This window comes from Oxyura jamaicensis, chromosome 33 (assembly GCF_011077185.1).
Source record: "Oxyura jamaicensis isolate SHBP4307 breed ruddy duck chromosome 33, BPBGC_Ojam_1.0, whole genome shotgun sequence".
NCBI classification, from domain to species: Eukaryota; Metazoa; Chordata; class Aves; order Anseriformes; family Anatidae; genus Oxyura; species Oxyura jamaicensis.
The window spans coordinates 867,850-881,316 of NC_048924.1; the positions used below are offsets into that span (position 1 = coordinate 867,850).

Sequence of the window (13,467 nt, forward strand, 5' to 3'; positions counted from 1 at the left end):
CCCCAGTGAGCACTTTAAAACCCATCTCACTGTGTCTAGCAGAATTCTGTTTTACGCATAAGAGCTCTTCCCATTCAACTCTCCTGCTTCTGCCTTTGCAGTACCTTTCACAACTCGTACTCAAAGGATGAAAGCACAGAAAACCCATTGCCCTGGCACTCAAGTACCACAATCCACAGTTCTGTGTTACCAGGCAGCTGCCCTAACTTTGATCTTCTTGGAATTAACTACAAGAAGAGTTCAATTTGAGCATATGGTAACAACTCTCTGAGAAACCTCTTTTGTGGTAACAGCGGAATGTGCATACTCACAGGGATTTGCACCATCAGTTACAATCAGCATCCGTAGGGAACTCAAACTGACATCTCTTTGGTCTCGATGGGCCATCATGGCCCAGTGCAAGTCTCGACACTTGACTAAAGCAACTTTTGCTGCAATCCAACACAAAAATAGATATCAGAACACATAAAAGCTTTCCGTGAGTCATTTTTATTTGAATATACACTCAAAAGCTCCATAAAAGAATACTCTAAAGCAAGCAAGCTGTATTTGAGCCTGCAGTAACAGCAAACCCTACTAGACAACAGCATTTGCTGTTGTATGCAGGACATTTCCCCCACCACCTCTGCCAGGGTCTACAACTATTGTAGCCTCTCCCCAAAGACACATGAATCATTACCATCACCTGAATGTCCTCACTAAGGACTTGGGATCTTTCTGCGTTCAGCTATTTTTTTGATCTCATAAAAGGCACTGACTTCAAGAACACAGGTTGTGAGGTCTCCAAGTTCTCTGCAGTTGCTGAGGTCCGTGTGGCATTAGGATTTTGTGCATACTTAGAAATAAATTAGTGTTTTGGCCCATTTGTCACTGAAGAGCATGAAGACAGGCTCTAAAGCATTTTAGATTTTAATGCCCTTCACTTGTTTATTCTGAAATCTTCAAGCTTAAGCTGCGGAACATGCACAGTTACCTTTGTGGGTGTGAACCCTCTGCACCCATGACAGTGGACAGGTTTTCATCACAGAATAGGGCACACTGATAGTATGCAATTTGTTCATTACATTCTGAAAAACAGGAAAAGGATTTTTAGCAAAGGGCTAACAAGACATATTAAAAAGCAGAAGCAGGAGTCACCCTCAGCCCCCATAAAGCCCTCCACCCCACCTTAAATCCACATACATTTACTGAGGATGCTTCTACACCTCTCGCCAGATCTACAGTTCTCTGTATGGCTGACTTAGTAGGTAATGGTCCTTAAACCACCTCCTCACATGTTGCAATTAAAAAGAGTTATGAAATGCTTCAGAAAGCCTTCACAGGCTCAACTCACCGTTAGAATGCCATGCCACAACCCTGCATCCTTCTTAAAATCCAAAACATTCACTATTGTTTCACCTGGAAAAATAAAATTGTAGTTTTGAAACAAAATGTCCTTGGGCAATTGTGACCATTATTTATGGTCAAATATGTATACATTTATCTCTCATTTTATCGTCAGATCTGTTCCAAGAGGTACAAAAGTAGCAAGCAAGTACAGAGCCTTGTTTATCCGATTATACATTTTACTAGTCAGAGTTCCTTGTTATGCAAAATAAGGCAACCAAACATCAGTTGAAGAGAAGGAACACATCCCAGAGAGTTGCAGGAAATTTACATTCCAGCACGTAATGTACATCAGTAGAACAGAAAGGGTCTTAACCTCATTATGCACGAGCAGTAGCAGGGGGAGAGAGTAGAGAACATCATTCAAACACTGACTCCCAGAAGCAGTGGAAATCAAAGTGATGGCTTTCAAAAGACATACTCTGCATTTTCAAGTACTACGACATACAGCTCTAAAAATAAAGGTGCAGTCAACAGATATAAGATTCGCTTTTTTTTCTTAATTTCTTTGTTGTTTGTGACATCACCTACCTTCAGAATAGTTGCAAGCCTGAGACAAAGCTTGACAGTGAGAGAGCATTGCGATCCGAGACACTGTAACACCCATAACACTGCCCTCTTTGCTAGTCTTGTACTACAGAAGAGAAAAAATGTCATGGTGTGAATCTGGATCCCAAAAATGAAGAAAATGAAAACACAGAGTCCATCTTAAATAAAATTTTGTTCCTCAAAAGCTGCTGAGAGAGACTCAAAGTCCTTGCTTGTAGAAAAGTATCAGCGAGGTTGATTATGGAAAAGATAGTCGTTCAGGTATCAAATGTGTTCAGAGTAATCCCAGAGATGAAGATAGTAATTTAATGTATTTGTGCTTATTTCGTTATTACTACTTCTCAGAACATCTCCTTTTCTTCCCGTAAGTAAATTGGAAAGCCAATTGGTAATTTTAGAATAGCCTAATTACTGTTACTACTTAAACCACTGCAGTTCCTAGAAGCTGCCTTATTGGGATGTACAAATGAAAATAAGCTCTGCTAGGATGGACAGAAAATTCCAAGTGCTGTTGACTCAAGTAGTTACAGAAACCTGTGTTATCCAGTACACTGTCTCAGCTAACCCAGATGTCTCCACTACTAGCTCTCTGGAACAAGAGCAGTGTTCTATTCATTTTAAGCAGTGCTCAAAGGCCACAAAAATACAACTAAAATAAACTTCACAGCAGGTTGTACACAGCGAAGGACTTGTTTCAGCGGCTAAAAACGGAGAAGTTTAAGGTACTGAGGTGATGGTATTCGCTCTCCGATGATTAGAACATTAAATTCAGCTCACAGGAACTAGTTCCTATTCCCCATTCACTACTTACCTCAATATATGCTGGCTCAGTTCCTGCAGCTGAGATGTTGGGCTGCCAGTCCTTAGGAGATTTGGAGAGGTATTTTGAATCTGTCACAACCCATTTGAGTCTAGGCCAACCTAGAGCCAAAATTAAAGTGGAACATTAATATCAGTTTATTTAGTGACGGATTTATGTTCTGCAAGAATACACAAAAGCCCCCCATCATTTATCCAACTTCAGTTATGCAAGCACAATAGCAATCCAACCCAAGCTGCTAGCCAGAAGGCATTTCTCATCAGGGAGTTCAGTGGGCAACAAGGCACTTCCTCTACTCAGGAAAGATCCCTGCAGTATTCTAAATATAGCTTGCTGTATCATTAATAAAACTGCTTCTGAACCTGCCAAATGCCACTGAAGGGATCTGAGGACAACCCTGGCTCCTAAGGTGGATTTGTCACGACTTCCAGAACAACAGAGTAGTTTTGCCAGATCCACAGATCAATTTATACCGTATGCATAAAGCCCACAACAGCAAGCGATGCTATCGCAACAGTTGTTCGCTTTGCCTCTCCAAAACGCATTCAGACTCTTGCCAACTACTTTCAGACAGTTCAGTTAGTACAATCAAAAGTGAGCCTGTAAGCAAACTAACCTTTAAACTGCACAATTTCTCCATTTTGGGTTTTTGGAAGCCCTTTCAGACAAACTTCGGTGGTGAGGGCCAAAGCGATCCCACAGCTTCCCAGTAGGAAACCAATCTGCTGACCACCAGCATCCTGAGGGAAGAGGCGTGGAGAAGAGGGGGAAGAGTCATTCCTGCTTAAGGATGCTGTAAGTCAACTTTCCCCTTACCAAATTCCAAGGGTTGGTAATGCTCTGGTAACTGGATGGTAACATTATGGATCACACTGAGAGGAGACGGAAACAACCCATGCTCGCAAGCACTCTTTCCTTTGGTTTGTCTTTTTCCTCCCACATCCAATGTCTGGCAATGGTTTGAAACTCTGAAAACCACTGTCTGGCAGGGAGGAATGCAACCACTTCCACGTTTATGTAATAGCACATTTTGGAAGATGATATATCCAGCACAAAGTCACGCTGGGTGAAAACGGAGACGTACCTATAAGCCAGTAAAAGTCCACAGGAAAAGAGTAAGTCATCACAGAAATGCAGAAGGGCTACTTAATCTTCTGCTTACCAAGTCTGCTCTTTTCAACTTGTTTTGAAGTTCAGAAACAAAAAGATTACGTAACTGGGGATAGATTGCACAAAAAATACCCAAAGCAAATATTGTATTGGCAAAACTAAGATGCGTTGCACAGGAAACCCACAGAAAAGGAGTGCTCATGCCCAGCGTATAGGCATTGAGTGTACACCATTTATTTTCATTAATGGAAGGCCAGATGCTTCAAAGAGGAATCATGAGGCCAAAAAAAAATCAAAATATATAATTACACTGAAATAACAAGGCTTCTGTTTCCCCAGTAACTAATTTCTATTGCACAATGATAAAAACACTGAAATGAGGTAGCTCACTAAGAAACCTGATTGGACAAATGCTAAGAAAAGCTTTAATTTTATATTTGGTTGCTATAGCAATTGTCATGTTGAAGACATGCAAAGCTCTGTGATTCCCATAGTATTACCAAACTAGCTTACCATTGCATTACCACCTCTCTTGCCATATGCTTGCCATTATCCTGTTGCTTTTGTTAACTCTTACGAAATTCTTTAGTTTAGAAAAACTTTAGACTTAAATTTTAAAAAAAAAAAAAAAACTTTAGACAGTTTTTGACATAGCAATAATATGGCAGCATTGCAAAAATTCTGGTAAGGGTAAAGAAAATGCTTTGCTGAGAATTTACAAAAGGTGCCAGGAAGTCTTCAGAAATACTTAGTACCTTCAGCTTCCAGCAAAATCAGACACTAAGCATGGTTGGAAATGAGCCCCCTTCACATGAATCAGAAGGCAGATTTGCAGTATTATCTGTACCATACAAATTATTTGCAATAATAATAGTCAATACTACTGTAGTCAAAACTACAGCATTTAGGCAAATGGACCATTTGAAGCTGCTCAGCACAGCTCTCTGGTCAATATGTTTTTCCATTTTTAAACTCCTATTCCAGGTTCACAAAGGTCTCGCACGTTGCGTTGATACAGAACTGCTGAGGCAGTAGCTGGAGGCTGTGAAACGCTTTCAGAGGTTGATGGTCTGACTTGGGTCTCATCCCACATCAGCCTATCACTCCTCTAAGTTCCATCAACGTTACCTTTCTGGTAAGAGGTACCTCTATAGGCACTGGTATGACTTCTGCTAGGAGACAGCCGTAAAATGCCACCATAAACATGACTGGGTCATTGTTGGGATAAACAAGGGCTACCTACAATTCACAGAAATGTTTTGTTAGTGGAAATACAAGGAAAAAATGCAAAGTTCAAAGCAACAGTGACTAGAAGTCAGAAAACTGTTATTTCACATTCTAACAGAGCATTTTTCACAGGGCTTCTTCAAGCACTCCTCCACAGAATGTGCTATGTGCACTCATTCCTCATGCAGTAACGGCAGCATTCCCTGCACACATACACGCAGAGATGCACATACAGCCAAAACAGATCTAAAACTCTGTATTTCTCTCAGGTGCAATGTTCTTCCTTAAGATGTGTTTCAAGGTCCAGAGCCAAGAAGTTGCTTAGAGAGGAGCCAGGAGGACTGAAAAGTCACAAAAGTATCATTCCCAAATAGCTTGTTCCTGGGATAAGAGCCTTGTTATTAGACGAACAAGGTTTTAGCGTCTGTGTTAAGTTAGACCCTCCCCCAAAACCTTCTTTGTTTCAGAGGGAGAACCAGACAGTCCCAAACTCATTACCCTATCTCCAGGTTTTAACACGGGTTCATTTTTGGTCCCCAGTTTATTAAGCAGTGTGTAGGCCAGCTTGAGACTTCTGCTCCACAATTTGCCTAGAACACAAAGAAGAGAGACTTGCACAACTCTAAATCAACCAGACAAGAGAGTATTTCAGTTCCTGACTGCTTTAACCATCTACAGTCACCTCTGTTTTAGTTATGCTGCTTTGACTACAAAGCTCTCACAAGCCAGGAAGGTGTTTGCAACCCCACCGAGACCCACAACCCTGTGTCCTATCTGCTACTGCTCTTCCAGAAGAGTTTAGCAGCAGAAGCCAGGGCTCAGCTCACCGTACGTGAGGGTATAAACTGGTTTTCCTGTAACATCCAGTGCTGTCAGACAGGGGCACTTAGCCTGTGTGGTTCCCCAGCGCTGCAGTGCTGCTTCCAAGGCAGGAGGCCAGTTACAAACAACTCCCAGTGGTTCTCCCTTCACAGGTGTCATCTGGCGTCCCTCCGGCTTGGGCTGATTCGGGTCAGGCTGTGGAACTGAAGAAAATTCAACAATGTTCCCAGCTCACCTCGGACCGTGTGTTCCCAGGCAGTTAAGCTGGCAAGGCACACTGGAAACAAACACTTCTTACAGCCTTTAGGTTTAACAACTCCTATGACATTCCGGTTTCTAGGAAGCTCTGCACAAAACATCTTTACGAGCATCATCCTAGTTTTTTCCTAAGGTGCTACGAAAAGGTATTCAAATACAATAGCGAGGAATTGGATAAAAGAAAAACAATCTTACAAAATACAGCTGCAATAAAATTATCAGTAAAGACAACCCATTTTGGAAATCTAATTAAAGAAGCCTAAGCAAATGAAGGGTTTTTAAAAATGTGTTTAAATACTTCTGTTAATGATTTTTAGTAATTGTCAGAAGTTAATGTTGAGGAGGTCACACAAAGCTCGGCAGTACAGTATTCAAACACTGTTGTTGTTTTTATTCTAATCGGACTATTAACGAATGCTACTGACAGCAGCAAAGAGCAAACCAAACTGAGTCAACTTCAAAAACAACGTCATAAATAAACACAGAATTATGCACGTCCATTTTCTTATGACAAATGACTAACAAAAACATGATTTGGTGCTATTACCTTCCACAATTTCTTCAAAATCATCCACAAAAAATTCTTTCAGAGGTGGCCTTTTAGGTCTTTTCAAGGTGTTAAGCAACTGCTGAATTTTCGTGGATACTCTACTACTCACAGGAACACCTGGAGGGAAAGATTTTGGTCTAATAAAAGCATTCATCATCTCTATTAACATTTATGACTTACCTCCTTCTACTGGAGGATACTTCTCTTGGCGTGCTTCTGTTATTAAAGGTTGTGCCAAGCAGGATGACATTAGTATTATATCAGTTCTTTATTAACTCAATGGTCAGAAAATGCTAGTAATAGAAATAATTTTTAAAGCATTTACTTCGTTCTGGGGGCTGAATTCCCTCTGTCTCTGACACGCGCTTACTGTAAAAAACAACCTGGAGATCTGCACCTGCCTGCAGTATCGATCAATTGTAGTGGAAGAACTGCCAGCAGAGGGAGGACACAAGACCAGAAGCATTAATGCTGCCCCTCTGCACAAAGGTTTATGGCAACCAGCTTGCATTGAATATTATCAGCTTCATGGGATCTTAATTACAGTTAAAAGTTACAGGCTTTCAGTCATCTTACCTTTCCTTTTGAGGATTCCAGGACAAAAGCTTTTAAGAACAATTAGCCTATGTGTTTTTTAATTTGCTTTTAAAAAAAAGGCAGTAAGGAGAGGAGAAAGCCAATCTCTGCCATGATTATCTCCTGATCAGTACAAATTAGGTGACTGCTGTAGCATGGGAGTGTGCTAATGCAAGTGCTAAAACTATCTCAAACTTATGAAGTGCTTAAGTAGGATAAATTTAAGTCACACAATTTGTTCTCCCAAATCAAGCCCCTCCTTAACACCGTTCTAATTTCTGTGTACTCTGAAAGGTTCCATACCATCAGCAGTATCCATGAGACTAGACCGATTAGATCCCTTGTGCATGCCTTTCACGATCCCTGAAGGAGGAAGGTCAATTGCTGCCGGGCGTGCTGAGGAAGAGGAGGTAGTTGCTGTGACATCTGGGGGAACTGAGAAATTTTCTAAAAGAAGGGAGACAATTGAGATGACAATTAACATATACCTTCCATTATCAGATGGAACAAGCAAAGCGTTAGTTACCTGTTAATAACAAACTCAAAAAGAATTTAAGGTGTGAAATCTATGGGGGCTCTTACTAATGCTGAACACAATGCTTCTTAAACATCAAGTAACCCTGGGAAGCATCTGTTATCTGTTCTAGAGAACAGTAAACACAGGCACAAGATGAGAGCTTTATCCATGTCAGGAAAGCAGTTTGGTAAAATACTCAAGAAGTTCCAATTTTTGGTCTCTTGCCTTTAAAAGTAAGTTAAGTCTCTTGGCATTCAATGCTGTTTAAAAAGTTTGTGATCCAAATGAGCTCTGAAATACTCAAAACCCCCAAACAAAAACCCACCTCACCTATTTGGTCATCTGCTGCTAGAATTATACTATTCAACTTTTTTTTTTTGGCCAGTAAAGCTTTCTAAAACAAAACAAGCAGGAGACTATTGACTAAAGCACATCAGCAAAAACAAAACAAAACAAAACAAAACACATTGGGTTTAAATTTCTTCCAGCTCGGTGGATAAACAGTATGAGCCTGTCCAGCAGTCAAACAACAAATTTACAATCTAACGAAGAGAGTGAGCTGGGTCTCCTTTTCAGGTGAGTTTCTAAGCTTCAAAACGGCAAGTAACCGCATACTTCTATAGCTCTCATTAACTTCCTCTTCAACATGCATTTTTTATTTGGGATTTCTTTATACAACACGGTAGGTTCAACCATCTGAAGGTTTTGTACAACCTTTTAGTTATATCAGACAGCAGTTATTGTGTAGGTAAAAACCTAGAGTACCTGAATTCATTAGAAAAGGTAATGTGGCTTTCTGTATTCTCCAACTAGGAAGAGCCTCTGTGCTCCACAGAGGCATTAATTACACTGACTGCACTTTATGGGCAATTCCCCCAGTTTTCCATTTCAGAAAACAGCTTGCGTGGCAGCAAAGAAAGAAACAAAAATAACAGAGGGGAAAAAAAAAGTGAAACAATTAAAAATACCAGCACTTCTTTGCACTGCTTGCCCCAAACCAGTTAAGCAAAAGCACAGAGCACACAAAATACAGACATCTCCAAGATGCAATAATATCCTTAACAGCAGATAAAAAAGACAAACAAACACAGAGCAAAAACAAACTTTGCAATTTCATACAGAAGCATCAGCAGCAAGGAGCACCTCAGAGCCTCAAAAAACTGAGCCTGGGGTATCCAGATCTGTAGGTTTTTGCTCCGCCTTCTCAGTACCTGGATGCTCTGATTATTTCTCAGGCTAGTCACAAAAGATCTGTGCTAAATCTTTGTTTCGCTGTGGCCATTTTTTTGGAATGACATGCTCAGTTGTTCTCATATTTGGTTGGTTTGGTTTTATTTGTTTTGTTTTTCTTTTGGTGTAACACAAACAATAAACCATTAGGGCTTATAGCAGAAAGTGAACGTTAAAACACAACACCTCCCCCCTCCACAGGCAAAAACACCCCGATGGTGTTCATCAGGGCACAGATGCCAAATCTGCCTTGCATATGGTAGCTTTGTGCACAGAGTAGCGTCAACTAGCTGTGACAGAAGCAATGCAGTATGCAGAAAGAAAGTTGTGCCCACTAAACCTGTCAATGCTCCCATCGCACCACGGAATCTTTTCTACTTCGATAAGCTCCGGCTCACCACTTCCCCTTTTTTCAACCAACCCAATGTTCTGAAACTCTTACGGGGGAAAAAAAAAATCGTGATGGTACAGCTCTAACCAACCCTAACAAGTTCCACCCAAACTAACTAAACTCTTGTTCCAAATTTCCCTTGCGAAGTGGACAACTCCAGCTTTATTAATGCAATCTGAACTTGAAGCAATTTTTCTGTTCATACCCATCTCCTACCTATTCGAGTATTGGCAAATACATCAGCTAGTGACCCACTGGTCCCTTTGCCTTCTCCATGGGAAAGTGTAGAAGATGCTGATGAAGATGTGGATGACCCCTGAATAGATCGGTTGATCCAAGACTCAGCATTCTGTAAGCTCTGATGCAATGCAGCAGAAAGAGCAGCTTGACGCCTTAGCGACCCCTCATCCTCGGATGCGGAAGACGTGTCTGTGTGGAAGCAGAAAAGAAAATCTAGCTGCTTAGGGAAAAGCACATTGCACTGAACATGCTCTCCTTGCAATTCACATATCAACGGCACAGGCTTGTAATATGAAGATCTTTTTTCCCAGGCTGTGTCAAACAAGGTTATGTAGGCCAAAACAGAAGTTGAAGCAGCAGACATATCCAATCTGACCATGTTTACTCCTGGTGTCTTGCCCTTGTTTAAAGCACACAAAAGATACAACACATCAGACAAGTATCCTTCTCCTGGCTTCTCCATGGTTATTCTCTCTCATTACTTTTCCATTCGTATTCTGCTATCAGATGCTGTTTTGCCTAACTTTGGTATTTCTGAAATGGAAAGTGAGGAGTCAGTTTCATTCCCAAAAGTGAAAATTCACAGCAACAAAAGCAGAATGCAGGCACTGGGAAACAAATGTGCCAAGGCCACATGCAGAAAATGCTTTTGTCTGGTATTCTGAATGGTTCCCTTTCAATGGCAGAAAACAAAAAGGGATGGGGGGGGGAACAGATGCACACAAGCACAAAAAGGAACTACATCCTGTATTTCCACGAGAATAGATATCCAGAAAGCTGTGAAATATTGATCATGAAGAAAGCACCCATCACTTAACACCTTAAGCTGTTCAGCGCTACATATAACCATTCAGTTAGGCTTTCATCTAACACTTACCTGTTCTTCAGTGATCACCTGCTGGAGGAAAAGACTGATTCCAGATGATCGCGAGGGAATGCTAACCTTTATTTGTGTAGTGCCCACAGCTCAGAATGTGCTGTAGTCCTGGACAAGTTAGTACAAAGCTGAGACCTGAACAGACACCATAAACAGGCACTAGCACCCAGCAGAAAGGGAAAGATAAAAGGAAGTATGAAAAAAAAGGAGGTGAAAGAGTAGTTATAAGTGGCCTAAGAACATAGTTTAATAGAGATGTGAATTTCTAATTAGGAGGGTTTTTCTCTCTTTTTTCATCTCTCATCCTCAATCCAAATGACCCTGGTGCTTCTGCACGGTGAGAACCAACATTAAAGACACTGCTAAAAATCACAAATATTCCTTTTTAAGCTTGGGTACATAGCTGCTTGGAAGTGGAGATGTTTATTAATACCTGCTGCACATGCATCATAACAGACACCTCATTATCTGTGGTGTTTTGCTGCTGAGGCAAAATGGCCATTGCATGGGATGGATTAGGAAAGAAAAGTCCTACATGTCATGGAATCCCACAGGATGCCCTCCATAGTCTTTGCCCAGAAACATACCTCGCTGCAAATCCTCCTCTGTGTTGAGTAGTGTAACCTTACCAAAACATGAATTCTGTAACTGGAATACGTGCGAAGGAAGCAAAAGAAGCAGCATCAGTCCAGAAAGCCTGCTCAGTTCTTTCCAATTGATTCTTTAAAAGCTCCCAAAAGAGGACTCGTTTTCACAGCCGTTAACAGCAGCTCCATGAAAACAAGCAGCTGCTCAAATGTAGCAAAGAGCTACAGGAGTAACACGCTACCTACAAATGTGCAGAAGATCTTGAATATTTTGACAACTGCAGCCTCTTGATTTGGAAACTGTTACTAATGCATACCTTAACATCCACCCAGACAAGCACACTGTAAGAACCTAACCTGGGGGAGTGCAGGCATCAGCTGGAGACTGAACAAAGGTAGATCGTCTTTTTGTTGGCATGGGCAGGGCCATCTTCTGTTCTTTGTGTTTTGCCAGTGCTGCCTGAACTGCTTCCGTGTGGATATCTGCAAAATGGAAGTTAATGTACTCAGTTTTGCAACAGTAAAGGAGAAAAAAAAAAACACACAAGGCTTACAAGTGCAAATACTGCTAGCCTTCTGTATTTATGCAACGCTCCCATGTTACTGCACCTTCCCAAACGACGACATTTTGCAATCTTGTATGTAACCTTTCCTTTTAAAAAAACAAAAAAGCAAGCAAAACAAAACAAACAGAAACACAAAAACCAAGCAAACCAAAAAAAAAGGAAACCGATGCTTCTAAAGTTAGCAAGCTCATAGCAAGGCCAGGATTTTAGGTTGGAATCTTCTGGCTTAGTCATCATATTCTTGTGTCTATAGGAAATTTTATAGAAAGTCCCAGCCCCACAGACTGTTCCTCTTGCCCAAAGATTATCCTAAAATATGCTTGTGCATAATTCAAAATATGCACAAATGCTAGCAGCGTATACAGCCCCAGGTGCAACTCTGGTCTATAAGCTTAAAAATTCTGAGCCAGTTGTCTAATTTAGGAAAAGCCTTATGTTCTGAAAAAAATAAGAGATACAAATTTCATGTAAATGTTGGAAGTTATTAACTGCAGCTGTAAATACATGTTGATCATTAACTGAAAAGGGTAGGACAGGAGGCTACCATCCTCCTGCAAACATGCAGGACTCTTTGAAGAAGACACATCACTAATGATGAGAAGACAACATATTAAACTACTACAACAAGTAAAAGAGCTCATCTACATCAATTTCACAAATTAAGGTATTTTAATGTATTTTAAGGATAAAGGATGCTCTTTCAAAAAAGAGAGAGAACTAGGCTCTTCTAATGCTTCTTTAAATGGTGATATGATAGCAGTGTTACTGCAAAAGGTATATTTAATGTAATTTATTTGCCCCTGTTGTGAGGAAAACTTGGATCCTGTTAATGTGAAGTGAAAAACTAAGCCAGGTTGAGACAAAAAGTAGGTGCCAGCTTCCATTCCTTTCCTTTCGTGGAGAAGGAAATCAGCAGGGCATTAGTCAGCCAATGCTGCTGCTCTTTGGAAGTGCTTTAAGCATTGATAGAGAAAGACAGCTCTCACTTTCCAGTATCCTAGAGCAGATCTGCACAGCAGTCATCAATTCCACGAGCAAATTATTACCTGACATTTCACTGAATCTGGTTACTTACAGGCCCGGTTAAAATAGGCTTTCCGTTCTGTGAACAACTGGCATTGAAGAGCTGCATTCAGGCCAGAAAATCAAGAAGGCAAAGAGTTACTTGGGATTTTTTTCTGCTTAGCACTCTTTCTGCTTCAGCAGCTACAGCCCAACAAGCTCGATGTTTCCTCGTACAGAACCAAGGTGGGACTTTCAACCAGTGGACAAGCAGTGAGCTTGACTCCTTGAAAATACACGGGAAATTCTTCCTCACTGACAAAAATCTCAGGTGAATTCTTGCCCTGCCCTTACCAGATCGATAGCGTTCATCTCTGGCTCCCCCTGAGCGGGCTCGGTGAAATTTGGATGAGGATGACGACGATGCTGAGGCTGGAGCTGCAGATGGAGCGGGTGTCTGAGTTCTGGATTCCTTCTGTAAAGCTGGATCAACCCCTGGAAAATAGCCCACAATTTTCTGAGAGCAGAAAAGAAATGCAGCCTTTTTTTCAGTAGCCTTTTCTGCTTTGGCATACAATCACAGGATTTTCCTTTTATTTCCTGTAGCAAAGCCGACCTAATTAGTATATTAATACATCTGTTCAATTACAACCTTATCAGTTAAAACACACCTAGTCCTTCTTTGACCTTATTCTTAAGAGTTTCTTGCTGCTTTTTCTTCTTTTTAAAGGGTTGTTAAGCACATGAAGTAAAAGACAA

The 13,467-nt window shown here is 40.9% G+C and overlaps 1 protein-coding gene across 6 annotated transcripts in view; it reads right to left on the reverse strand.

Moving 5' to 3' along the window:
* DIP2B (disco interacting protein 2 homolog B) overlaps positions 1-13,467 on the reverse strand; it is a 67,099-nt gene that overhangs the window by 18,039 nt on the left and 35,593 nt on the right. For 4 of the 6 annotated variants that reach the window (XM_035308808.1, XM_035308812.1, XM_035308811.1 and 1 more), the window contains exons 3-16: positions 13,063-13,203; positions 11,498-11,623; positions 9,653-9,865; positions 7,602-7,745; positions 6,720-6,839; positions 5,920-6,117; positions 5,591-5,682; positions 4,994-5,104; positions 3,372-3,495; positions 2,747-2,856; positions 1,918-2,020; positions 1,334-1,398; positions 974-1,067; positions 312-431 (exon numbers count right to left, since the gene is read on the reverse strand). In XM_035308808.1, the coding sequence (XP_035164699.1) occupies positions 312-431; positions 974-1,067; positions 1,334-1,398; positions 1,918-2,020; positions 2,747-2,856; positions 3,372-3,495; positions 4,994-5,104; positions 5,591-5,682; positions 5,920-6,117; positions 6,720-6,839; positions 7,602-7,745; positions 9,653-9,865; positions 11,498-11,623; positions 13,063-13,203 (1,761 nt within the window). The remainder of the gene's footprint in view (positions 1-311; positions 432-973; positions 1,068-1,333; positions 1,399-1,917; positions 2,021-2,746; positions 2,857-3,371; positions 3,496-4,993; positions 5,105-5,590; positions 5,683-5,919; positions 6,118-6,719; positions 6,840-7,601; positions 7,746-9,652; positions 9,866-11,497; positions 11,624-13,062; positions 13,204-13,467) is intronic. The other 2 variants (XM_035308810.1, XM_035308813.1) reach the window with 2 other exon arrangements.